General features: G+C 61.1%; 2 protein-coding genes across 2 annotated transcripts; both read left to right on the top strand.

The window, feature by feature from the left end:
• The first annotated feature begins 1,014 nt into the window (after nt 1-1,014).
• On the top strand, nt 1,015-10,924 carry LOC113424341 (sodium/potassium-transporting ATPase subunit alpha-2). The gene is made up of 23 exons (XM_026686002.2): nt 1,015-1,215; nt 2,952-3,056; nt 3,239-3,298; nt 3,782-3,985; nt 4,988-5,101; nt 5,253-5,387; nt 5,573-5,690; nt 5,803-6,071; nt 6,366-6,564; nt 6,678-6,787; nt 7,085-7,219; nt 7,418-7,607; nt 7,745-7,920; nt 8,065-8,201; nt 8,289-8,439; nt 8,704-8,872; nt 8,956-9,110; nt 9,268-9,391; nt 9,480-9,625; nt 9,797-9,927; nt 10,184-10,285; nt 10,379-10,470; nt 10,793-10,924. The coding sequence occupies exons 1-23, from the start codon at nt 1,204-1,206 to the stop codon at nt 10,819-10,821; spliced, it is 3,063 nt and encodes a 1,020-aa protein (XP_026541787.1). The 5' UTR covers nt 1,015-1,203; the 3' UTR covers nt 10,822-10,924.
• A 3,018-nt stretch (nt 10,925-13,942) lies between these two features.
• Nucleotides 13,943-22,953, top strand: CASQ1 (calsequestrin 1). Its single transcript, XM_026686004.2, has 11 exons — nt 13,943-14,695; nt 16,222-16,306; nt 16,775-16,875; nt 17,464-17,575; nt 17,782-17,855; nt 18,105-18,235; nt 19,134-19,179; nt 20,503-20,557; nt 20,864-20,964; nt 21,323-21,397; nt 21,649-22,953. Exons 1-11 carry the CDS (start codon nt 13,955-13,957, stop codon nt 21,799-21,801), a joined length of 1,674 nt encoding a protein of 557 aa, XP_026541789.2. The 5' UTR covers nt 13,943-13,954; the 3' UTR covers nt 21,802-22,953.
• The last annotated feature ends 1,912 nt before the right edge of the window (nt 22,954-24,865 follow it).

Here is a 24,865-nt window from a genome sequence, read left to right as displayed (position 1 = left end):
CCAAAAGGCATATTAAAAAGAGATTTGGAAATAAATAACCTGGCCCCGCAGTCCCTGGAGCTAAATCCCTCTGGAGCAGCAGGAAAGGTCAGATTTTATTAAAGTCAGGAAAATGTTATTCCCCAAGAGCTGCCTGGAAGCCTCCCACCCTCTTCCTTCGGCCACGGCATTCTCCCACGGCTATTTGGCTTGCAGGGCAGCCCTTCCGGAAGAGCTCCCCGCTTTTAGGCCAAGGGGGGGGCCACCCACACTCCACGCAGAAGCAGCCTTGAGGCCTCAGAGGTGGCCGGCTCATGATCTCTCTAGGGGCTCTCTGCAGGTGCAGCCCCCTTCCAAGCTTTGCCAGGGTATCCTTTCCCTCCGGCAACCCCCGTTGTTGGGGCGAACGTTGCCCTTTCCTGGGCACTCAAGTTCTACTCCGGTTTTCCTGCCAGATTGCACCAATTGAGCATGTGGCTTATCAGCGCCCCCGACACTTGCAAACTGTGGTTTGAGGCTCAGCATCCTGTAGACCCTTCTCAGAGCTGTTGGCTCATGGAAGGGCCAGCCTTTGTGGGGGTTTGACCGAAGGAGGGGTGCCGAACACGTCACTCACAAAGGGGAGGACGCCCCCTGCAGAAGTCAGGGTTGGGCCTCTCACAGGCCAGTTCAGAAGTTCTCCCTCGACCAGGATCAGGTCCTGCAGAATCCCTGGACTGGGTTCCGCCAGCGTGGGGCTTCCGTGGAAGGTCAGCTTAGAAAGAGTCAGCCCAGAGTTGGCACACAGGGCAGTCAGTTTGTGATTTGTGACAGTGGGCAGTTCCCCCCTCTCTTTCCCTCCCTCCCTCCCCAGCCCCCTCTAATACAGCAAGGGGGGGGGCTTTTCTTTAGCCGGTAACAGGGTCCTGTGCCCAGGGAGGCCTCTGTGCCAGGAGAAGGGGAGGGAGCCAAGGGCCAGCCCCTCTTCCCTGCCCAGAGAGTGGGCAGAACCAACTCCCTGTTCTTGAAAACAGCCTGTGTGTGTGTGGGGGGGAGAGGTTGGGAAAGCCTGAGAAAAGGGGGAGGGTCCGTGGGGGGAGGAGCCTTCCTCCCTTCAAGATCCCCTTTCAGCCAGAGCCTCTGTCCAGAGAGGGAGAGCGGAGCAGAGGGGAACCGGAGCTATTTCAGGAAAGGGGGACTCCACCGACATCCAGCTGCCCGCTTGGCCCTCTTGCTCTGGGCACAATGGGCAAAGGGGTGAGTATCCTGGGGCAGGAAGGACAGGCAGCGGTGGAGTGGTTGGGCAGGCCAGGGGCACAGAGCTGGCACCCGCCTAAGAGGAAGAGCAGGGCTCCAGGCTGGGCCGGGGTGCAGCGGGGGCCCGGACCGAGTGGCCCCAAAGCTCCCTCCCCTTCTTTGAGAGCCTCCTGGGAATCATGCCGGCTGCTTCCAAACCTGCCTGCTGGGGCTCTCAGAGGTCACCAACGCCACTGGCAGGAAAGTCCGGCTGACCCTCTCCGACAGGGCCAGGCTGGCAGAGATGCCAGCTGGAAGCATGAGTGACACCGGCTGTTGGACTCCCCTGCCAGAGCCGGCCTTGGCCTCACGTGCCCACCGGGGTCTCTGCCGGGCTCAGCTGCTGAAGGTCTCCTGCCCCCTGAGCCAGAGCTTCAGCCGGTGGGACCGGGAGCATCTCCGAAAGCCCCCTCCCCTCTGCCTGCGGGGCAGCTCCCGGGGCAGAAAGTGCAAAGGGCCACCGGGGGAGGGGTGACTGTGGCATGAATGGGGTTGGATCGGAATCTCTCTCTGGATCGGGATCAGTGGGGGGCAGCCTTGCCTTTGTGGGAGGGGACCACAGGCCCTGCGCAACATTAAGGCGGAGAGGACTGGGTCAGGATCCTGGGGAGGCTCTGCATTTGAAGCTCTGTGATGGGAAGATTTTGGAAGTTTTGATCTTTTGAAAACTGGATGCAGATTTTTTTTCCCTCAAGCATTTTCCCTGGGGGCCCCTTAACTGGCAGTGCGCAAAGCCCCCCAAGATCCCCGCAGGTGAAGCTGGTCTTGGCCTAAGGTAGAGAAAGGATCTTGGATTCTAAAAGATCTCAAGGCCCACCGAGCAGAAGAGCCCCGAATCCCACATTCGGACTCATCTGGAAAAGAGGCCGGATGTGAAAGTTGCACGTAGTCCAAGATCTAGGGAGGACCCGCCACCCCCGATTGGTGCACAGTCCTGGCCCCCACCTGGGTAGCGGTGGAGCTGCAGCAGAGAAGGAGCAAAGCAGCTCCGGAGAAAGTTTGGGAGGTTTTTCCACCTAGGGGAGGGGGATGCGGGGGGGGAGGGCTCTGCTGGGACAGGAATGTCAAACTGGCTTTGCTCTGCCCCCACCCCGTGATGCTGGAATGCCCCCCCCAAGGGTGGACGGTTTGATCAGAGCGGGGTACAAGTTCACGGCACGTCCCACCGCCTAGAAGGCCCTCCGTGCGCAGAGGCAGCCGCTCCTCCCTGCCGGTGGGGCTGAGAGCAGGCTTGGCGGGTGGACCCTGGTACCACCGCATCAGGGCAGGGGAGGGAAGGGCGCATGCAGCTCCCGGGTCGTTTTCAGAAGTTTGGCAACTCTGCGGGGGGCATCGGGTTTCAGCCTCCGGATGCAGCTCCCTCCCTTCCGGTGGGTCCTTCGGGGGCAGAAATGCCAGGACGATAAGAGTCCCATCAGGAGTGGCCAAGCAGGGCAACTGGTTCTGTGGCAAACAGGGCGGAGAGGAGGAGCGCCCAAGTGGGCAGGGTGGGCAAAGGGGCATCCAGGCCTGACCCCTGGCACAGAGCCCGCTAGAGACCAGGGTACCAAAGTGGGGCTTCTGAGCCCCATGGATTCAACGCCCCAGAGGTGAGCTGCGTTGCCACTCCAAGGGAGACAGGCAGGAGCCCCCCCCCCCAAGGTTGTTGTCCCTTCCTGCTCCTGGCCCACCTTGTCAACGGCATCTCCCCCACCCAGACTGGGCGAGACTCGGTGCCCCCGGGCCCCACGGCCGAGAATGGCGGCGGGAAGAAGAAGCAGAAGGAGAAAGAGCTGGACGAGCTGAAGAAGGAAGTGAACCTGGTAAGGCCGGCCCTGGGCAGGGGGCAGCTGGCGGGGAGGGGGCCCCCTGGCTGCCTCCATCGCTCAGACCTCAGATGAGACTTCTGCGGGAGGCGGAGGGTTGGGGGCGCCCTCTGTTTGCAGGGAGAACCTGGGGGTGCCCTTCCTCTCTCAGATTCTCTGGGGCGCCTCTCTTCCACCAGGATGACCACAGGCTCTCTCTGGACGAGATCAGCCGGAAGTACCAGGTCGATCTCTCCAAGGTGGGTCCCACCAAGCTGCCTCTCGCCTCCCCACCCATTTTCATGCTCCAGGGGCTCCTTGGCAAGCCCCCCGGACATTTGCCGTGTGCGCCAGAGCACCCTGAAGCTCGGAGGGCCTGGGTCCCCCCATTAAATCCCAAGGAGGAGAACCGGAAACGCCGTTTGGCTGAATCTGGGCTGCAGCCCTGTGGAGGCCTTGCCCACCGAGCGGGGGGGTCATCCTTCCCCTGCAGCTGACTGGTTTATTAGAAACGTATCGGAATTAAATTGCACGAGTCCAATAGTTAGAGATTTTATTATTTCACTGGGAGGTTTTTCATTGTGCTTCACGCGAACTCTGTAAGTTTTGTCTTGTCCCCAATGAACTGACCTCCAACCCCCTCCCCGGGTGGGCTTTGCCTTTACCCCAACCTTTCTCTCTCTGTCCCCCCCCACCTCCCCGCTCCTTCCTCCGCTGCTCCTTCCTCCTCCTGGCCACGGCAGGGCTTGACCAACACCCGGGCAGCCGAGATCCTGGCCCAGGACGGCCCCAATGCCCTGACCCCCCCGCCCACCATCCCAGAGTGGGTCAAGTTCTGCCGGCAGCTCTTCGGGGGCTTCTCCATCCTCCTGTGGATCGGGGCCATCCTCTGCTTCCTCGCCTACAGCATCCAGGCGGCCATGGAGGAGGAGCCGGCCAATGACAACGTGAGTCCCGAGCAGCCAGCCAGCGAGCCGAGGAGGGAGGCTTTCCTGGGCCGGGCCTTAGGGGGCCGTGAGGGGGCTGCTTTAAAGCTATGGGGGGTGTTGGCTGCCCCAGCTGAACAATAGCCGAGCCGATCAAACAGGCTGAATTTCCACCCAGGACTGGGAAGGGCGAAGCAGTCCTTCTGCAGGCCCAGGGCCCTTTTTCACTGGACACACTGGGCGGGGGGCAAGCAGGGAATGGGGGGGCAGCAATGGACTCCAGGCTCTACTGACTGCATGGCCCCCAAAGGCTTCCGTACGTGGAAACCATTCAGCCTCTCTGCAAACAACACAGCAAGAGGGGGCGGTGAGACCTGGCTGTTCCTTCCCTCCCCTGCCTGGAAAGCATCTGCCAAAAGAGCCGGGAGCCCTTTTGGGGGCAGGTGGGGCTGTGGGAACAGGAGACCGTCCGGACCGAGAGGAAACCCAGGAGCAGCCGGAAACGCAGCAGCGGACCCCAGTTCATGGGGAGCAAAGCCCCCACCAGGACCCAGCTCAGGAGGGGGGGGGCAGACACTGCAGGCGCAGGACAGGCATTTGCCAGGGCCTCCCCCACCGCAGGGAAGGCTCCCTTTGGCCACCAGGCGGCCCTGTGCTTTTCATCTTCTTTTCCCTCTAAAAATGGCTTTTAACCGCGGCACTTTTGGGGGCAGGCGGCTAGGGTGGCAGCTCAACGAACAACACTCAGGCCGCCCCAGCAGGCCGGCCAATCCCTCCGCAGAGGCTGAGAAAGGGCAGCAGGGACCGGTTCTTCCTTGTGGGAGGGGATTTTTCTGACTGTCTCCTGGAGCCTGTGGTTGTGCTTAGACTACAACTCCCAGCAGCCTCAGCACCTGGGCTCAGCTGAGAGGCATGCTGGGACTTGTAGTTCAGGATGGTCTCGGGAGCACCAAGCATCAGGGAAGGAGGTTTGTCCAGGGGGTTGACCGATCCCCCTGCTGTTCCCCCAAATGTTTCTTCCAGCTGTACCTGGGCGTGGTGCTGGCGGCCGTGGTCATCGTGACTGGATGCTTCTCCTACTACCAGGAGGCCAAGAGCTCCAAAATTATGGACTCCTTCAAAAACATGGTGCCTCAGGTGAGCCGCCCTTCCTCCCAGCGCCCCGGTTTCAAGGAAGGTGTGTGCGAGAGCCAGCGCTGGAGGCTCGGGGACCCCCAAGTGCCCAGCAGCAGGTGGGCAGAGGAGCCACGGCCCCCCAGGATGCTCTCTCTCTCCCCCCCCCCCACAGCAAGCCCTGGTGATCCGGGAAGGTGAGAAGATCCAGATCAACGCGGAAAACGTGGTGGTGGGGGATCTGGTGGAGGTGCGCGGCGGGGACCGGATTCCTGCTGACCTGAGGGTGATTTCCTCTCATGGGTGCAAGGTGAGGCTGGCCAGGAGGGACCTCCTCTCTTCCGGGTGGAGAGGCCTCGCTTGGAGAGGGACCCCAGGCCTTAGCTGGGCACAGGGCCGCAGCTGGTGTGCTGCCACTCATGCGGGCGCCCGTGGCAGGAGGATGCTGGCCCTCGAGGCTTGGGCGGCCATTCTCTGCGCTTCTCTCCTCGGCAGGTGGACAACTCCTCCCTGACGGGCGAGTCGGAGCCTCAGACGCGCTCCCCAGAGTTCACGCACGAGAACCCCCTGGAGACACGCAACATCTGCTTCTTCTCCACCAACTGCGTGGAAGGTGAAAGGCCAGAGGAGGCGCCCGCCCTGCCCGCCCTCGGTCCAGGCGGGTTGGGGGGGGCAGATAGGCAGGGGCCAGTGGCAGCCCTCACCCTCCCCTCTCCCCCTGCCAGGCACCGCACATGGCATCGTCATCTCCACTGGGGACCGGACTGTGATGGGGCGCATCGCCTCCCTGGCATCCGGGCTGGAGGTGGGCCGCACCCCCATTGCCATGGAGATTGAGCACTTCATCCAGATCATCACCGGGGTGGCCGTCTTCCTGGGCATGTCCTTCTTCATCCTGTCCCTCATCCTGGGCTACACCTGGCTGGAGGCGGTCATCTTCCTGATTGGCATCATAGTGGCCAACGTGCCCGAGGGCCTCTTGGCCACCGTCACGGTAAGCGGCAGCAGCTGCCTGAGCCTGGGGCCTCAGGAGGAGGAGGGGCCATTCTCCAGAAAAGCCGTCAGGTAACGCAAAGAGGCCGGTCTGGCGGAAGCGGGGAGCCAGGCTGGAGGGACCGCCAGAGGGCCAGAGCCCTTCTGCCTCCCGTGCATCTCTGGCTCCCTCCTTGCAGCCTCGGCCTTGATATCCTTCTGAGGGCAGCGCTGGGCTCCTGGGGGATCCGAGACGCCAAGCACGGCGGCCCTGGACCCTCCCCAACTGACCCCCCTCCCCCTTCTCGGATGGCAGGTCTGCCTGACGCTGACCGCCAAGCGCATGGCGCGGAAGAACTGCCTGGTGAAGAACCTGGAGGCCGTGGAGACGCTGGGCTCCACCTCCACCATCTGCTCCGACAAGACCGGCACCCTCACCCAGAACCGCATGACGGTGGCCCACATGTGGTTCGACAACCAGATTCATGAGGCAGACACCACCGAGGACCAAAGTGGTGAGGGGGAGGCTCCATTCAGGATTGGACTGAGCGCAAGGATGGCAAAGAGTGTCTCTGAGCATCTGCAGAGGGTGTGCTTATTGTGACCAGGTTCAACCTCTTTTCCCCAGGGGCAACTTTTGACAAGCGCTCCCCCACCTGGACGGCTCTGGCCCGCATCGCAGGGCTGTGCAACAGGGCTGTGTTCAAGGCGGGACAGGACAAGATCCCCATTTCCAAGGTATGCCCGTCTTTTGCCACTAGAGGGCAGGCTAGTCAAAATCTCCCAATCTTGAGGAAGATCCTCTGGCCCAGACTTGGACGGAAGGCCACTGGGAGATCCCGAGAGGCCGGCAAAGTCCCAGAACAGGGCAGGGCAAAAGGCACCTCTTTCCTCACCAAGAAAGACCCCCTGAGTCTTCCCGGAGTCAGCAGCAGCCAAGCTTGAGTCGAGGGAGACTCCCCCCCCCCTTTGAAGGGGGCAGGGCTGGGTTGGGGGTGAGCTGGCCTGGGCAACTCTTCTTCCCTCTTTCGCCAGAAAGACACGGCCGGGGATGCCTCCGAGTCCGCCCTCCTCAAGTGCATCGAGCTCTCTTGCGGCTCCGTCCAGAAGATGCGGGACAGGAACCCCAAAGTGACCGAGATCCCCTTCAACTCCACCAACAAATACCAGGTGAGGAAATGAGCTGGGGGGGCAGCTGGGGGGTCTCAGCTGTCCCAAGGAGCCCCCAACAGCAGGGAGAACGTGAGGTGCTGCGTCCTTAAACTTCAGACCAAAGCCCAGGTCTCCCCCCCACCCTTGTGAGGCCACCGTTGGGGAGGGGGCCGGGTGCTCCAGGCCCGCCAGGCTCTCAGCAGCTTCTCCCCCCAGCTCTCCATCCACGAGCCAGAAGACAAGCCGAGCGGCTACGTGCTGGTGATGAAGGGTGCCCCCGAGCGCATCCTCGACCGCTGCTCTACCATCCTCCTGCAAGGACAGGAGGTGCCCCTGGATGACGAGATGCGCGACGCCTTCCAAAATGCCTACCTGGAGCTGGGCGGGCTGGGCGAGAGGGTGCTGGGTGAGGACTCTTCTCCCAGGGGAGGGGAGGGGGCCGCGCTCAGGAGGGGCCCCCGGGGGGGGCTTGAGCGCGGAGGGGTGGGGAAGCTGGGCCACATGTGTCCGGCCTCTCACGTGGCCTCGTCTCCCCCTCGCAAGGTTTCTGCCTGTTCTACCTGCCGGAAGACCAGTTTCCCCGCGGCTTCAAGTTTGACGCGGATGAGGTCAACTTCCCGGTCACCAACCTCTGCTTCGTGGGGCTCATGTCCATGATTGACCCCCCTCGAGCGGCCGTGCCGGATGCCGTGGGGAAGTGCCGAAGCGCTGGGATCAAGGTGAGCCGGCACAGCACGCTCCCTCGGTTGCACGCAGCCTCCACTTTCCCCATTGGGGGGGTGCTGGTGGGGCAGCCCCACGGCAGGGGAGGCGACCCTGGACCGGAGGCTCCCCTTGGAGATGCTTCAACTCTCTCCTGGCAGGTGATCATGGTGACGGGCGACCACCCCATCACAGCCAAGGCCATCGCCAAGGGCGTGGGCATCATCTCCGAGGGCAACGAGACTGTAGAAGACATTGCCATCCGGCTGAACATCCCCATCAACCAGGTCAACCCTCGGTAGGTCAGCCCCTCCGCCTACAGGCTGCCCCGTCCTTCGGGGTTCCTGCGCTGCCACCGCTCACACCGCCGGGCATCTCCACCTAGGGAGGCCAAGGCCTGCGTGGTCCATGGCTCCGATCTGAAGGACATGCCGCCTGAACACCTGGACGAGATCCTGAAGAACCACACGGAGATCGTCTTTGCCCGCACGTCTCCCCAGCAGAAGCTGATCATCGTGGAGGGGTGCCAGAGGCAGGTGGGGCCGCTCGGCTCTTTGGCGGGCAGGAGGGATCTGTCAGCCCAGGCAATGCCCGGTGGCTGTGCCCACATAGGGCACCGCTTCCTCAGGTCAATAAGGACCGAGAGGTGGCCGTAGTGCTGGATTTTGTTATCATTGGCCTGGTCTTCTTGCCTGAAGCCAGAAATAGGGGGTTCAATGCCTCTACGTTCAGCAAACGGGCAGGAGGGCGTGGGGCATCCTCCCCCTCCATCATTAACCCCCCCCTCCACGGCCCTGCAGGGGGCCATAGTGGCAGTGACGGGGGATGGGGTGAACGACTCCCCCGCCCTCAAGAAAGCAGACATTGGGATCGCTATGGGCATCTCTGGCTCGGACGTCTCCAAGCAGGCAGCGGATATGATCCTCCTGGACGACAACTTTGCCTCCATCGTGACGGGGGTGGAGGAAGGTGTGTGCCCCACAGGAGCCCAAGGGGGGGGGGCTGCCTGGGAATTTCCTGCGTGGGTCCTACTCCGTTGCGTCCCCCAACAGGCCGGCTGATCTTTGACAACCTGAAGAAATCCATCGCCTACACGCTCACCAGCAACATTCCCGAGATCACCCCATTCCTCCTGTTCATCATCGCCAACATCCCGCTGCCCTTGGGCACCGTCACCATCCTGTGCATTGACCTGGGCACCGACATGGTGAGTCTGGCCTGCTTCCTTCCAGGGTTCTCAAGCTGAACTTCCAGCCTGAAGGAGTCACCATCTCCTCCTCCTCCTCCTCCTCCTCCTCCTCCTCCTCCTCCTCCTCCTCCTCCTCCTCCTCCTCCTCCTCCTCCTCCTCCTCCTCCTCCTCCAGGTGCCCGCCATCTCCCTCGCCTACGAGGCAGCTGAAAGCGACATCATGAAAAGGCAACCGAGGAACCCGAAGACGGACAAGCTGGTGAACCAGCGCCTCATCAGCATGGCCTACGGGCAGATTGGTGAGCCAGGCCACTTGGGCCGGGGCACCCGTGGCCTCAAGGGGTGCTTCGCCAAGGAGCTAAGGGAACCCCCCGTGTGTCTTCCCAGGCATGATCCAGGCCCTGGGCGGCTTCTTCACCTACTTCGTCATCCTGGCTGAGAATGGCTTCCTGCCCACCACTTTGCTGGGCATCCGCCTGGAATGGGACGACCGTTCCAAAAACGACCTGGAGGACAGCTACGGCCAGGAGTGGGTGAGTCGGAAGGGCTCCGCGCTTGGCTGCTGCCTTGCTGTAGTGTAAGGGACCTCTGCCTGCCGGAACACTTTGGTGGGCCTCAGCTGGAGGCAGACAAGGGGACCTTTGTGGGGAGGGGTCTGCCTCTCCAGGCGTCCCCACTGGGAGGTGTGTATTCCCTCCCGGCAGACATACGAGCAGCGGAAGGTGGTGGAGTTCACCTGCCACACGGCCTTCTTCGCCAGCATCGTGGTGGTGCAGTGGGCCGACCTGATCATCTGCAAGACGCGCCGGAACTCCGTCTTCCAGCAGGGCATGAAGTGAGCTGGGCGCCTTCCACAGATGAGGCAGGCCAGATGGCCTTTGGGGAGCCCTCCTTCCTCCTTGGTTGGTGGGAGCCCCCGTCCGGGCCTCAAGGCCATCAGAACAGCCCTTTCCCAGAACCCGTGTCCAAAGGTAGACTGCCTCTGCCCACGGAGGCTCCGCCATCGTGCCCCATGAATGAGCGCCCAGAGAGGCCGCCTGCTGCCCGCAGCTCCTGCCACCTCTGAGCCTCCGTCTCTCGCTCTCTCCCAGGAACAAGATCCTGATCTTCGGCCTCCTGGAGGAAACCGCTCTGGCTGCCTTCCTGTCGTACTGCCCGGGGATGGGGGTGGCCCTCCGGATGTACCCCCTCAAGTGAGTGGGGCCGCTCCTCCTCCCCTCCTGTCTCCAGCCCCCTGCGCCCCACTGGCGGCCCCTCTGAGCCAGCTCTCTCTCTCTGTCTTGCAGGGTCACCTGGTGGTTCTGCGCCTTCCCCTACAGCCTCCTCATCTTCATCTACGACGAGGTCCGGAAGCTGCTCCTGCGGCGCTACCCCGGGGGTGAGTGTGCCCCCCACCTTCTCTATGCAGTGGGAGGACCGGATTGGCCCCTTTTGTGCTGGCTCACCTGTCCAGCCCCCTCCCCTCTCCCACGGCACCTGGCCTTCCAGGTGATGCTTCCACCCTCCTTGCTGAACCATGGGCTTTGGAGTCCTGCCTTGAGAGCAGCCTGCGGGGGGTGGGGGGTGGCAGACTGCCCGCTTGCAGCTCTCTCTCGCCCCACCCAATCTCTCTCCCTTTCCCTCTCTCTCTCTCTCTCACACACACACACACAGACACAACCTCCAGCTGTTGACCTCTGGCTGTTTTCCTTCCTTTCCAGGCTGGGTGGAGAAGGAGAGCTACTACTAAGCCCCAGAGAAGAGCCGGGCAGCCCCTTGGATCCAGCCCCTCACAGCCTGTAGCCCAATTAGTAGCTGAAAGATGCAATAAATGCAATCCCGCCATTCCCCTCCCCCCAAGGCTGCTTCATTCAGAAAGAACACTCGGGGTCTGGAAATGGGGGTCCAAGGAAAGAGGGCGCGGGGGGGGCAACTGAATGTTTGGACCAGGGAAGTGACTGTGGAGCTGGCCGCCCCTTGGACCACCCGTCTTCTTCAGCCCCCTCCTGGCCTGGGCGGGCAGGGGGCATCCGAGCCTTCTCTGCCTCCAGACGGAAGAGGTTTTCCTCGCTTCCTTTCAAGGATGTTGGCCTAAGACGTCAGAAAAGGAGGAGAGGCAGCTCGTCCATTATTTGGGGAGGGGAGGGGTGTTACTGCACCGACCGCCTGGGGCCGGAGGGGCCCAATTCCCTGGATGGGCTGCTGAGGGGCCCAGCTTGACCAAAGCAGAAGAGGCCCCTCCCCTTTGCTGACCCCCGCAGGAGGGGCTTCCCCCCAGAGTGGAGCTTATGGACAGATCCTCACCACCCCAGGTGTCCTGGGGCCCAGGTGCCTCTGGGAAAGAACAGCCAGGCAGCGGATTACAGGGAAGCTGGTGGGTCAGCAGAAAGGGCCAAAATAGCCCCAGCTGACTTCAGCCCCAGCAGCTCCTGGCACCAATTCAGGCACAGATTAAAATAACAGCAGCTGCTGGACGGCCGGACTGGGCTAAAAATAGCTGCCAGGACATAGCTTGCCTTAAAGACAGCCGAAAGCCCAGCCTTGCACCTGGCGGATCCCTCCTCCCCCAATCTTTAGAGGGGCAGTGCCCCAACTTGGGGGAGGGGAGTTGCTTGGGGAGGGTCCCAGACTTCCCGCAGCCTTGGGTGGTGTGATGGGAACTGGGAAGACTGGAAAGCATCGCCTCCCCATTGAAGGTCAACGTGCATTGAGGGATGAGCCCCCACCTTCCCCTTTAGCCAGAGGAAACGGCACGGGAGGGGTCTTGGGGCCTCTGGGGGTCCAGAGAGACGCCTGCCTTGTGCACCCAGGTGAAGGCTCCAAAAGGGAGGCCAGAGGAGGGCTGGCCTTGGGGGGCTTGGAGGGGGGGGCGGGACGGGGTCCAGGGCTGTCCAGCAAAGAGGCAGGGAATTTGGGCAGCCCCTCAACCGCAGGGTTGGACAGGGAGGGAGCAGGGGGTCTCCCAGCCCCCGAGTGCTGCGGAGAGACTGGCCCACTGTTGTTCTGCCTCTCCTGGGACAAAATGCCCCCCCCCCTTCATGGCACAAGGAGAAGGATGTGCCTGCATCCGGCTGGCAATGTGGAGCGGAGACTTTAGGTCACCTCGACGCTCCTGTCATCTTCCCGGGAACAGCGGGCGAAGGAGGCCCTAAATCACAGGGGACAGCCGCCTGTTTGTACACACAGCCAGGCCCAAGCGGAAGGGCTCACCTGCGAGGCAGGACACCTGGGACCAAGGCCAGCTGGGGCTGAGGCTCCACCCCACCTTAGGCCAAGGCGGACCAAGAGCCAGCAACCCCGTCGTCCTCGAAGAGACTCGCCCTTGGCCCAAGAAATGCCAGCTGGGGGGTCACCCCATCTGGGAGCCCAGCTGTGTTCCCCAAACCTCCAGAAGAAGGCCTGCTCCTGCCCCACAGCCCCCTCCCCTGCGGGAAGGGCCTCTCCTGGAAGAGCTGAACGTGTGTGCGTGTGTGTGTGTGTGTGTGTGTGCAGGACCGAAGCAGCAGCCGGATGGAGGGGGTTGGGTTTTCCTCCCTCACCCCGGGGGCGGGGTGTTTCAATGTCCACCCAGGGTTAAAAACAAGGAGGTCCGAACTGCAGGTCACTGGGAAACAGCTGCTCTTGGGGGCACGAAGGAGACATCAATTGGGGGGGCATGGAGGGGGAAAGGATGCTCTATTCCCCCCTCCCTTCCAAAGAAGCTGTTTTTGCTCTTGAACTGGGGAGGCGGCTACTCCACGTGGCCTCCTTTCCTCTCCCTTGAGTTCAGTGGGGCTGGAGAGCCTCAGGTGAGCTGCTGAGGCCTTTGCCACGCTGAGCCTGCCAGGGTACTCTGAGGCCAACCAGGATGCCACCCTCCAGCCTTAGCCAGGATAGCCAGGCTGGGTGGGGCACCCTGGGCCTCTGAGCCACCTGTCTGTGACAACCCCCCCAAAAAATTAAACCCAAGCACCGAATCTGAGATCCCCTCCCCCATCCAATGTGCGTTCTCCCTGCATCCCTCAGACAAGGAGGCGCCCGACGCCCAGCTGCGCTTTTCCCCTGGAAAGGGGCCGTTTCTTTGGCCTCGGCTGCTGCCCGCTTCTCCGACTTAGAGGAGGTGCCCTGGGCAGAGCCGTGGAGGGCGGAGGGAGGGACTTTCCTCCATGCTGGGCATGTCCTGGGGGCTCTGGTGGAGAGGCCCAGCGTTGCCAGAGACAAGCCCCTATGCCTGCACTTCAGGGCCTCGGTTTCTCTCTCCGTCCAGGAGGGAAAGGGGCTGCCCAGGGCCACCCACCCCAGTTCAAGAGGCGGCAGAGCAGGCCACAGGCAACCCCCCAAGCTCCCCACAAGAGGCCGGGGCTTGCCGGGGGAGGCTTTTACCCAGAAGGAGACCCTCCCCTGTGCTTAATGGGGGGAGTCCCACCAGCGGAGCCCTGGCAGGGGATGGGCAGAGGCTCTCCCTCCCTTCCCCACCTGGAGCTCTCCCGGGGTCAGCCTGCCTGTCAGAAGCCAAGTGGCTAGTCCTCTGGAAGGCCTGGCCCTCCCTCTGCCTGAGCTGCTCCCCGCCTCCATTGCCAGCCTCCCAGCACAGCGGCTGCTCCTTCCGGATGCCCTGCTTGGCCGGAGATGCCTGGGAGGGCCGAGGAGCAGAAGGAGCGGCTCCCTGACCCCCACCCCACCCCCCTCGCTCACACACACTTACCTAACTGCCCCCTGTAACTCAAGAGCTCCCAGGCATCTGGAGCCCCCGCCCCTCTCTAATTTCCCTGCCATCCGCACAAGCCGGTCTTGATTTACCTCCGAGTCATCTCCTCTTATTTTTAGCCAGGCCGTCTTGCCCTGCCCCGCATGCCTCCTTCACGGCCCCCTTCCTTAATATGGCGATAAGGAGATGCCCTCCAATGCAGGCCGGGTGGGGGGAGGGGAGAAAACTGGAGGGACCCATTGCAGGGGGGGCTGGGCCCTGGCAGCAAAGGGGCCAGTGGGCAAAGGGGATCTGTGGGGGTCTTTTGGGGGGGCTGGCACTCCCCATCGGGTACCCTGCTCCCTACCTTCTCCCCATTGACATATATAGACAGGAGCAAGAGGTGGCCGGCTGGGGACGGTGCCAAATATCTGTGGATAAGACGGCCCTCCAGCCCCAGAGCCCTCCCCCGCCCGAGGGTCTTTTATGCGCTGCCTGGAGCTTTGCTCCTCCGCCTTTGCAGCTCCTCATCCCTCCGTGTGGTGGTCACCCTCCTCCTCGGCCAGTCCCGGGCACCTGCCTGTGTCAGCAAAGAGCCGCCTGCCCAGCCAGGCCCCTGTACCTGACCGGGAGCCACGAAGGCAGAGAAGCCCAGGGCAGCCGCCTCTCCCTTGCTCGTCTTGGGGAAGGACCCCCGGAGCCCCTTCGCGGCAGGATGAAGTGGCTCGGCCTGAGCTTGGCCGCCCTGCTGCTGGCCTTGGCCGGCCCCGTGGCCCGTGGCGAGGAGGGGCTGGATTTCCCCGAGTACGATGGCATCGACCGGGTCATCGACGTCAACATGAAGAACTACAAGGGTGTCCTGAAGAAGTACGAGGTGCTGGCGCTGCTCTACCACGAGCCGGTGGGGGAGGACAAGGCTTCGCAGAGGCAGTTTGAGCTGGAGGAGCTGATTCTGGAGGTAGGGGCCGGGGGCCAGCAGGGGGTGGGATGGGCTCTGCCATGCTGGGGGCCCACATCAGACCGGCCAAGGAGGCAGAGCACAGGGGCTTTGGGCACTGGGGGCCGGGGGAGGGGCGAGGGATGGACTTGTCACCACTTACTGTAGCAGTCTAGCAGTCGGGACGTGGGACGGGGAAGGGGCCACTTTAGCTCCCTCCCTTAAACAGGGGTGTATAGAAGGAGGGGTCTCTAACTGGCCGGGTAGGAGGCGTCATATTGGCCCTTCTCGCGGCCAGGGCAAGGGGCATCAAGGGAGGCGGGGGTCTGCCCCACTCCTAGAGCTGTCCCCTCGCTCTTCCAAAGAGCGCTGGAGACGTGGGACGTCACCAGGCTAAATTTGCCACCTCCAAAACGGGAGCCCCTGGAGCGGGGAGGCAGCCAGGCCCACTTCCTTGGGAATGTTGCGGGGGGGCAGTGAAGCCAGAGCAGCCTGGGGGAGGGAAGGAGGTGCTGTGACTGCAAGCAGGAGGGAAGATTGAATGGAGCAGGCTGCATTCAGGGACGCAGTGGGGAGGGCCGAAAGAGGAAGGGAGAAAAAGGGGTGGGAGGAAGAAGGGGGCAGGTGCCCCCCACCTGACTGGGTCCTCCGGGCTGGGATTAACTGTGGCCCAAAGTAGGACAATGTGTGTGTCAAGATGAGCAAACAAAAGGCAGGACCCTGCTGGGTCAGCCCGGAGACCCTGGCCCAGGAATCCGTCCCATGGAGACGCTGGCTTTCTCCAGAGGCTCTGATGACCCGAACCCTGACTGGACCGGACCCTCGCTTTGTCTCCAGAAGCCCGGGCTTCTGTACCTGGCCGGAGGGTGGGTGGCACCTGCTTCCCCATCCAAGGCCTGACCCAGAGAGGCCTTAGACCCCCTTGGATGGGTGACGGGGCCGAAGCCATTCGGAGGGAAGGCCCGCCTGAGGCGGCCTCCAAGATGAAAAGTGGCTTCAGGGACCCTCCGAGCCTGGAGGAAGCGGACCTCTTCGCGCTCGGCCTCGCAAGGCAGCCCTGGGTCTCCAGCGCTCCGCGGGGAGTCTCTCGCCCCTCAACGCGGCTCAAGAAGAGCAGCCTGGCGGTTGGGTCGGGTGCCCCACCCCCGGAGCTGAATTCCCCCACTTGTATCCCTGGCCGGGTGGGCGCAGCTGTTCTTCCTTGCCAGGATTCAAGGTTAAAGCTCTCGGAGGGAAAGGAGGAGGGAGCCCACCTTCCTCAGCACTTTTGCAAAGTTTGGGAGGAACCAGGTGACCCGAAGCTGTTACTGAACAGTTGCATTTGGCTAAAAACTTCCAGACGTGCAGCACGCAGGAAGCCGGCAGTTGAGGTTGGGAGCCAGGGGGTGTAAAACGTTGAATAAATCAATACATCTGATCGTTACAATCTGGATCCTCTCCCCAGAAATCCTTCAAGAAGTTCCCGGCCATCTTTTCATTCCCCTTTCTCTCTCTCTCTCTCTCTGCGCCTGCCCCGCCTGCCTGCCGCCTGGGGCTCTTTCTCCTAGTTAGCAGCCCAAGTCCTGGAAGACAAAGGGGTCGGATTTGGCCTGGTGGACGCAGAGAAGGATGCCGCGGTGGCCAAAAAATTAGGTAAGCCTTGACATCCCTTGGCTGAGCAGAAGGCTCTTCTGGAGAGGCGGGAGGCCCGTTTCCCCCTCGCCCAGGCTGCAAGCGAGTTTCGATTCGGGGCTCCGGGGAAGAAGCAGAGTGGCGGTTGGAGGCCACCAGGGGGCCGTGAAAACTGCCAGGCTCTGGGCCCGTTCAACGCCTGCTTCTCTCTAAGGGACTTGGGGGCTCTCTAGACACGGAGATCGGTGCCCCCCCCCCAAAGCTTACAGTCTAACGACTTCTTGGCCTCAGGGCAGAATTTAGCCCTTCCGAGCCCCGCCTGCAACCAGTTGCCTGAGAAGGACCGGATGGAAAGCAAGTGGCCCTACCCTTGGTAGGCCGATCCATCCTGGCACGGGGGGGGCACTTTTACGGAACCAGGCTGCCTTTCTCCATGCTCAGAGGTCCAAACGCAACCTCTGGGTGACCTCCCTTTGGCCTCCCCCGCAGGGCTGGTTGAGGAAGACAGCATCTACGTGTACAAGGAGGACGAAGTCATCGAATATGATGGGGAATTTTCAGCCGACACCTTGGTGGAGTTTCTCCTTGACGTAAGTAGTGACCGTCTTCTCAGCCCCCCGCAGCCCCCTCCCCCCGGGGGAAAAGCCCCCCAATGCGGAGGATCCCAAGGGAAAGCTCTTTCCTTCCTTCCAAGTCCTGCAGCTGAGGCAGCTCAGATCTTTCCCCCTTCGGTTCTGCTTCGTTGCACTCCCCTCCTTCGCATGTTATCCAGGCGGGGGGAGCATGGCCAGGGTCAGGCTGAGGGGCGCCCTCCCATTTTGAGCTGTGTCACCCAAGGAAGGGTTCCTGCGGGGGAGGGGTGGCTGGGATTAACTCCTCCCCTCCCACAGTTTGCTTCTCAACTGCTTGGGGCTCATATAGGGGGCCAGAGTCACCCGCTTCCAGGCCCTGTCCAGGGTGCTGATGGCCACCCACTTCTAAAGCGGGGTTTCTCAGCCTCAACCTCCAAGAGGTGTGGACTTCAAGTCCCAGAATACCCCTGCCAGCCTGCCCTAAAGTCCCCCTCCGCTTAAAAAGGCCAAGGCCTCTGGGCAGAACCACACACCCCTCCCTGTGGGTCAGCCGGGCAGACGTGGCCAGAGAGCAAAGTCAAGGCTAACCTTCACCCTTTCCTGCAGGTCCTGGAAGACCCTGTGGAGTTTATCGATGGAGAAAACGAGCTTGAAGCCTTCGAGAGGATCGAGGATGAACCCAAACTCATCGGCTACTTCAAGAACGAGGACTCTGAGCGTGAGTGGAGGAGGGGAGGAGGGGGTCCCAGGAGAAACGGGGTTCAGGACACCCCGGTAGGTAGGAAAAAACCCAACGTGGAAAGGTGGGTGGGGAAGGGAAATCTCAGGCCACCAGGAAATAGGCTGCCAGGCCCAGCACACTGACCCAGGGAAGGAGCTGGCCTGCTGGGGCGACCAGGGGTGACCCTCTGCCTTCTCTTCCAGATTTCAAGGCCTTTGTAGATGCTGCTGAAGAATTCCACCCTTACATCCCTTTCTTTGCAACTTTTGACAGTAAGGTATGTGAGGGAGGGAGGGAGGGAGGGAGGGAGGGGCTATGGTTTGCTTTCCCCCAAATGGCAAAGAGGACGTCCAGCGAGCCTCAGCTATGGCAGCTGTAAGACTTCAACTCCCAATATTCCCCAGCCAACAGCCAGAATTCTGGAGCCAAAGTCCATGCATTTTCAGGGAGCGCGGGGGCAGCTGTGGACACCCCCCCGCCCCGCCCCAGGGAGGTCCGTCCAACTGGTCCCCCTCTGTCTTGGCAGGTGGCAAAGAAACTGTCCCTGAAGCTGAACGAGATTGACTACTACGAGCCTTTTATGGAGAAGCCGGTCACCATCCCGGACAAGCCGAATAGCGAGGAAGAAATAGTCCAGTTCATGGAAGAGCACAAGAGGTGAAGCCTCGCTGCCCCCCTGCCCTCGGGGGAGGGGCCCTCACTGTGCAGCTCACTGTGCCTGGCGGGTTGGGGAGACCTTCCTCGGTTGCCATGGCAGCCGTCTTCCCAGCATCAACAGCAGCATCCCTGCCTTGTTCTTCTGTTCTTCCTCCTCCGGCTGTCATGGAAACTGCACACATTTGGCCCCAACGGTCGGCCGGCCGTCTCCCCTCCCCATGCCTGGTGGTGTTGGACTGGGGCTGCCGGTGATCATCAGCCCAGAAAGGCCCTTCGCCAGTATGAGCCTGGCAAAGACCAAGGAAGATGGCATTTCTGAGCCTGTTGCTCGGTGCCCTCCCCCAATTGGGGAACACGCCTCAAATGGGTCCCCTCCTCCCCCCGTCCCAGAGCAGGGGGTCTCCCAGCACCCACCCAAGCTATTAAGTGGGCCTCTGCCTGTTGGCCCATACAGAAAGAGGGCACCCAGGATGGCAGGACCGCCTAGCCTGACTGGTCCAGCTGCTCAAAAAATTTGGAAGAAAAGGATTCAGGCAACCCTCCCCCTCCTCCCCCCGGAGAGGCTGCTGCCTTGGAAAGGCCTCCTTGGCGCTGACCCGGATGGCGCCTGCCAAGAAGTTCGGCTGCTAGAAGCCAGGAGTGCCAAGGGCCAACCTGTAATTAAGGGGTTTTGTCACGATCCCCTGGGTGCCCTCTGCGGCTAGTAAATAGGGTTGGGGCTGGTTAATATTCGGGTGGGGGAGCCCTAGGAGTCCTTGGGCTGGGAACTCAAAAAACCTCCCGCTGCCCCGTTGCCAAGGAAACAGCCTCTACCTGGGGGGTGGTCTTTACCTGCCTGGCCCGGCCTGGAAAGACCTTGCTGGCCTCGGTCGCCTCACCCTTTGCCCGTCTCTTGCAGGCCAACGCTGAGGAAGCTGCACCCAGACAGCATGTACGAGACTTGGGTACGTTCACAGATCTGAAAGGGGGGGGAGAGCCCCCTCCCCACTTCTAGGCAGCCCCCCCGGGGAAGCAGGAAGGCGCCAGCAGGCTCTCCCCTGGGACAAGGCCCTTCCGGAAAGGGGGCCAGTTGACGTGAGACCAAAGTAGCCAGAAAAGGGACGAAACAAAACATCCCCCAGGAAAACCTCCTGGGCTGCTCATGGAGCTGGGCCTCTCACCAGCGGCCTCTCACCAGGCCACCCACCTCCACGGGGACGGACGGCGGGTGGCTCGCTTGCTTAAAAGCCGCCTCCTTCCCATCCCAGGTGATCCCAGGCGAAAGGAGGGAGGGCGCAGCTCTCTGGGGATGTAAGGAGGGCCGGAAGCAGGCGCTGCAGCTGCAGCGGCTCTTCCCCGCAGCCGAGCTGAGCCGAGCTGGCAGTTTCTGCCTGCCCTGCTGACTTTTGCACGTGAACAGACAGGGAGAGGCAGGGGACGATGGGCTCCAGGCCCAGAGGCTTGGACCAGGAGTCGGGCACAGCGCAGAAGGGGTGGCCAGGAGGGAGGGGGCTCTTTCCCAACGCAAGCGCTGGAGGCAAAGGAGGAGGAGGTCTGGAGGGGGGGGGGGCAGTTTGCCCAAGCCCCCACCATAGCTTCACTGTACATAGCAGAAAGTGGAACCCCAAACTCAGAGCTCTCCCTCCCCTCCCTCCCCCATATATATCGGCCCCCCACGAATAATCAAGAAAGCACACAAAGCCAGCAACCTGTTGAAAACAGATCCTCTGTGCTGGCCAGGTCATCAATGATAAATACGTTTCCCCCAGTTTACCTTAGTAGGTCCAAAGGCATCACCACGTCCCCTTTGAGCCCCCCAAAGGCACGGCAGGTCTGCCCAGATCTCATGCAAGGGGGCAGCCGGCCGGCTTCTGTGGATGCCCAGCCAAAGCCCGACGCCAACCCCCATGGCGAATTTACAAGCCCTGGGAAGTTTTGGGGGCCCTCAGCCGAGTCCCTTCCTTTTGCCCCAGCCCAGGCCCTGCCCAGGGAAATTGCACTGTGGGGTGGAAGGGCTGCTCCTGGGGAGGGGTCACAGCTACTCCCCCGGACTCTTGGCCCTTCCAGGCTGAGCTTCTCCTGGGGAGGAAACCCTGCCCTGGAAACATGCTGGCTCCTTTGCAGGATTCAGGCTTGTTTTTCTCTTGAATGCTGGGGGTGGAGTGGGGAGGTCCTGGGTGGCCAGAGGCTGCTTGCTTCTCCTTCCTGAGTTGGGGACTCTGCCAGTCATAAATAGCCAAGAGAGCCGTAAAGTCGCCCAGCGTCAATCTTCCTTCCTGCCTGTTTAGGAAGATGACATGGATGGCATCCACATCGTGGCCTTCGCAGAGGAGGATGATCCTGGTAAGTCATTCTAGATTGGGCAGGGTGGGTGGGTGGGGGAAACCCTGCACTGAATCCCCAAGTCCTGCTTGTCCCCCATTTCTCCAGCTATAAACCAGGTTTGTGCAAGAGAAGCACCTCCTGCTTCTCGACACGCAGGTCAGATTTATCTTGCACACACAACCAAGAATCCCTGCGGCCTGCACGAGGAGCATCTGAAGACGTTCCTTGGCTGCTGGTTCTAGCCCCACCCTGGGCTGCCCTTGGCCAGAGAAAGGGGAACTGGGAGGAGGGGCTTAATGCCCCTGCCCCCTTCTCTCTCCTCAGATGGTTACGAGTTCCTGGAGATCCTGAAAGAAGTCGCCCAAGACAACACAGACAACCCAGATCTCAGCATCATCTGGATCGATCCCGAGGAATTCCCATTGGTGAAGAGTCTACTGTGTCCTTTAAAACAGAGGGGAGGGGGCTTTTAGGAGCCACTCTGGGAACCGCCTGGGCACCTCCCCCCCGCTGTCCTTCCCTCCTGAGCTGCAAGATCTCAGGGGGCCTCCTGGGAGCCACACCTGGGCAGGTGTGGAGGCGGGCGTGGGTGGGAGGGCAGGGGCACCGGGGGCCATGAGGGGAGGGGCGTGGGAGAAAAGGGGCCAGCAGGATCCCCGGGGGAGGGGCTCTCTACCCCATGGTCGGTCCAAAGAGTGCTCCACCCCATTCCAGCCCCCAACCCAACCCCAGAGGGCTCTCTCTCCTGGGGTGCTTACTCTCCCCACTTTCCTTCCTTCCCAGCTGATCCCTTACTGGGAGAAAACCTTCGACATCGACCTGTCCCGGCCTCAGATTGGTGTGGTCAACGTAACGGATGTGAGTACCGTCAAACACGTGGCTGCCCCTTGGGTGACAGAGGCTGGCCCCATGGGGCACAGCCTGGAGATGGGGGGCAGTTGTGGGCTTTCCCAACTGGGGAGTGACGGGGGGCCACCAGGCTGAGCCTCGAAAGGGGGCAGAGATGGTGGGCCAAGAGAGGAGAAGGCCTGGATGCTGGAGGCGGGGGGGCTTGGCCTGTCCAAGTGGACTCCCCCAGCAGCTTTCTCCTGCGATGTGCCCCCCCGCAGGCCGACAGTGTCTGGATGGACATGGATGATGAGGAAGACCTGCCCTCCGCAGAGGAGCTGGAAGACTGGATTGAGGATGTGCTGGAAGGAGAGATAAACACCGAAGATGACGATGACGACGACGACGACGACGATGACGATGACGACGACTAAGGGCTGGCCCTTCCCATTTTTCGTGCAAGGCGGGTCCTGTCTGGGGGGCTCCACCCACCTCATCCTCCGGCACCACCGCTGACCCCAAAGCAGCACATTCGGCCTGCACGAAAACGCCCTGGCCCTAGCAGGAAACATTTTTATATTGATCTTATTTACGTCCAAGGCCCTCACCGCAGCCTGACCAGGTTCCCTCCATGCACAGACCCCCCCCCCGCCAGGCGCCCCTGTCTGCCCTTGACGAGGGTGGGGGAGAACTGGCTCCTCCATCTGCCCTCCCCTTCCATTGGCCAGATGCCAGGGGAGAATGCCCCCTTTCCTGGGATGGTGCCACCACCAGCCAAGCCCTTTCCTGGTCCTAGAAAGGCTTGTTCTGTAGGTGGCGGCCATCAGCCGAGGCACTCTCAGCCTTGCTTGAGGGCCAGGGGAATTTCCCATCATGCACCTCAGCCTCCAGACTTGGTCCTTGCCTTCTGCTTCAGAGCTTTGGGGGCTCCTTAATGGTCAAGGCTGCCCTTATCAGTCGAGGCCTCCCTGGCTCTGGGGGCTATGGAAAGGGTGGAATCAAGTAGCCGCCATCTTTACAAATCCCCCCTGCCCTCCTCATCCAGGCCTTGGGACGTGATGGCAACATGTCCACTTCAGTCTCCTCTGGCAACAAGGTGCTCACCTTTTCAGGTAGATCAATCCGAATCACTAGAGGGCAGCACTTTAATTTACAAAGATGTTCAGCCATGCGCAAAGAACAGAAACAGAAAAAGGGATCGGCAAACTAGTTAACGTCCCTTCACAACTGTTCCCCAAGTGTCTCTTCTCCTTTTCCACACACACAGGCCCATGAAGGGGATTTCGCTGTCCTAGTTCTCGGGTATCAGGAACTGATCTTTCGCTGAACTCTTTTCCAGGAAGAGAAACTCTGAGTCATTTTGCTGAATTGGTTGAAGAAGCGAAAGATGTGCAAAATCAGATGCAAATTAGCTTCGGAGCTTGCAGGGGGGTGGGGGGAGATTCAGGCTCCGTTTTCCTGCTCTCTTTAGTGAAGGGGGGGAGCCAGCTCAGCAGGCAGTGAGGGGCGTAATGTACAATTTGTATATTTTTCAACACCTTTGTACAGATCAAACCAAAAGTGATTAAAAAAATGGAACAATAAAAGGGACTGGTGAGGTGTTTCCCTCTCCCTCTTGCCCCTCCTTTGGCAAGCAGGTTTTTGGATCAGAAAGTCTGGAATATTCTGCAATTGGGGGTGGGGGTGGATAGAGAAACAGCTCAGTTGCTCTGCCATGGAAACTGTACACCCCAAAAGGGCCAGTGCTCCATATCTCCCACCCTGCCAGGGAGCCACAAGGAGCGGCCAGAGGGGTGCCAACTCCAGGGGACACGGAAAGGCCACGCAGGCCCCATGGCTGGATGCTGATGGCTTCTGGGGCCACCTATTAAAGGCTACTACCCCCCGCACTGTTTGTGCTTCTTGATGATCTCTATAAATAATATATGCTAATCAAAGAGAATATGCAGCCTTCCGTCCAAGTTTGCATCTCTGGCAATGGGAAAAAATGCTCCGTCCATCCATCATCCCTGCAGCACTTAGGAAACAATTGCTGGCTCTGCCATTGTTCCAGGACTGGCCTCAGTTGCCCCTTGGAGGGATGGGGCTGCACTTGCTCCCATTTCACAGAAGGGAGAAACGAGGGAGAGAGAGAGAGAGAGAGAGAGAGAGAGAGAGAGAGAGAGAGAGAGGAAGGGAGGGATTTGCCCTAGGGAAACGGCAGAAGCTCAGGGAGGAGGACCAGCCCATCTGTGGTGCTTCTCGCGGCCTTTAATTAAACCTCCTTGGCCAGGGGCAGTTTACCTCCACACAGCTGCCAACAGTGGACAGACAATTCTGCTTTATATTGCTTAGTGGGAGCAGGGCTGAAAGGGTCTTCCAACAGGCCCAAGGAAAGGGGCCGCGTCTGTCCCTCTGGAGGAACCCTCCCTTGTCCCATGAAGGGGTCAGGGGGAGTGGCAGGCGGAGCTCCTCAGCAATTCCTTCAGCCAATTTGACATTCATATCAGTGCCACCAGCTTTTTCCTCCCCCTCCCCATCAAAAATGCATGAAGAAATGCATTGCCAGCCTATTAATATCAACTCTCGTAAAAGCTTTTTATGCATGCGCGCGTTGTGGGTGATGGAGAGACATGGGCAGCAGAGGAATCCATACGGGGTGGGGTGGGGGGCAAACAGGAAGGGAAGGTGATCGGAGGGGGGAGCGGTGTGGCAAAATTTGCCCTGTGGTGCCTTGAGGTGGGGAGAACCTTCGGGGTGGGAGGGGGTAGAGGTGTAAAGGCAGGGGGCAGAACTGGCAGTAGTTCCTCTGGACTTTGGGGCACAGTCACGTTGGAGGACACCCCCCCCCCAATTCTTCCCAAGGAAGTCACCAAAAGAGATGGCAGGACCTCCACCTCCATCACTGCATTTTAAGGATGGGCGAAGGCGGCACAGTGGTTAAGATGCAGGGCTGCCAGCTCCTTCTGCTGCCTGCCGGCTGCCTGCAGTTTGGCAGTTCGAGTCCCACCGGATCAAGGTTGACTCAGCCTTCCATCCTTCCAAGATGGGTAAAATGAGGACCCAAAACTGTTGGGGCTTAGAGGGCTGTCAGCCAGCCAAGCAATATCAATAACCACGAATTAATCTCCACAATTAAGTACTGAGTAACCCTCCTATTGTGACCCTGATTTGTCCCCGGTGGCTACCAAACTGAAGGGGCTGAACTCCGAGGCAAAGGGGGGGCTTCCTCGCGGTCTCTCCTTAATTGCCCCCTGGCCCTGCTGGGGGCAGCCGGGAGGGCCGGCACTTCCCGGCTTCTTCTGTCGGTCTCTCTCAGCGGACGCTTCCGGTTCCATTCCTGGCAGAGCAGAAAAGGGGCCGGAAGCGGCCGCAGGAGCTTCGGGAAGGGAGCAGCAGCCCCCTCCGGTGGTTTCCCCACAGAGAAAAGGGACTTGGCCCTCTGGTCACACTTCTGCCCCCCCCTCGCAGGGTCCCACCCGGAGTTTCCGGGACGGCCCATGACTCTCTGCCCCATAT

Source organism: Notechis scutatus, chromosome 14 (assembly GCF_049901735.1).
Source record: "Notechis scutatus isolate UNSWTSFEM ecotype Mainland chromosome 14, rNotScu1.2, whole genome shotgun sequence".
In the NCBI taxonomy this organism is placed as follows: domain Eukaryota; kingdom Metazoa; phylum Chordata; class Lepidosauria; order Squamata; family Elapidae; genus Notechis; species Notechis scutatus.
The sequence above is the reverse complement of the archived record's forward strand: the minus strand, read 5'-3'. Positions and strand labels throughout refer to the sequence as shown.

Coding starts and splice junctions, on each gene's coding strand:
- LOC113424341 (XM_026686002.2), top strand. Junction 6,788..7,084: donor ACAAGATCCCCATTTCCAAG/GTATGCCCGTCT, acceptor CTCTTTCGCCAG/AAAGACACGGCCGGGGATGC. Junction 9,626..9,796: donor ACAGCTACGGCCAGGAGTGG/GTGAGTCGGAAG, acceptor CCCTCCCGGCAG/ACATACGAGCAGCGGAAGGT.
- CASQ1 (XM_026686004.2), top strand. CDS start 13,955: ATGCAGGCCGGGTGGGGGGAGGGGAGAAAACTGGAGGGACCCATTGCA. Junction 19,180..20,502: donor ACAGCATGTACGAGACTTGG/GTACGTTCACAG, acceptor CTGCCTGTTTAG/GAAGATGACATGGATGGCAT. Junction 21,398..21,648: donor GTGTGGTCAACGTAACGGAT/GTGAGTACCGTC, acceptor GCCCCCCCGCAG/GCCGACAGTGTCTGGATGGA.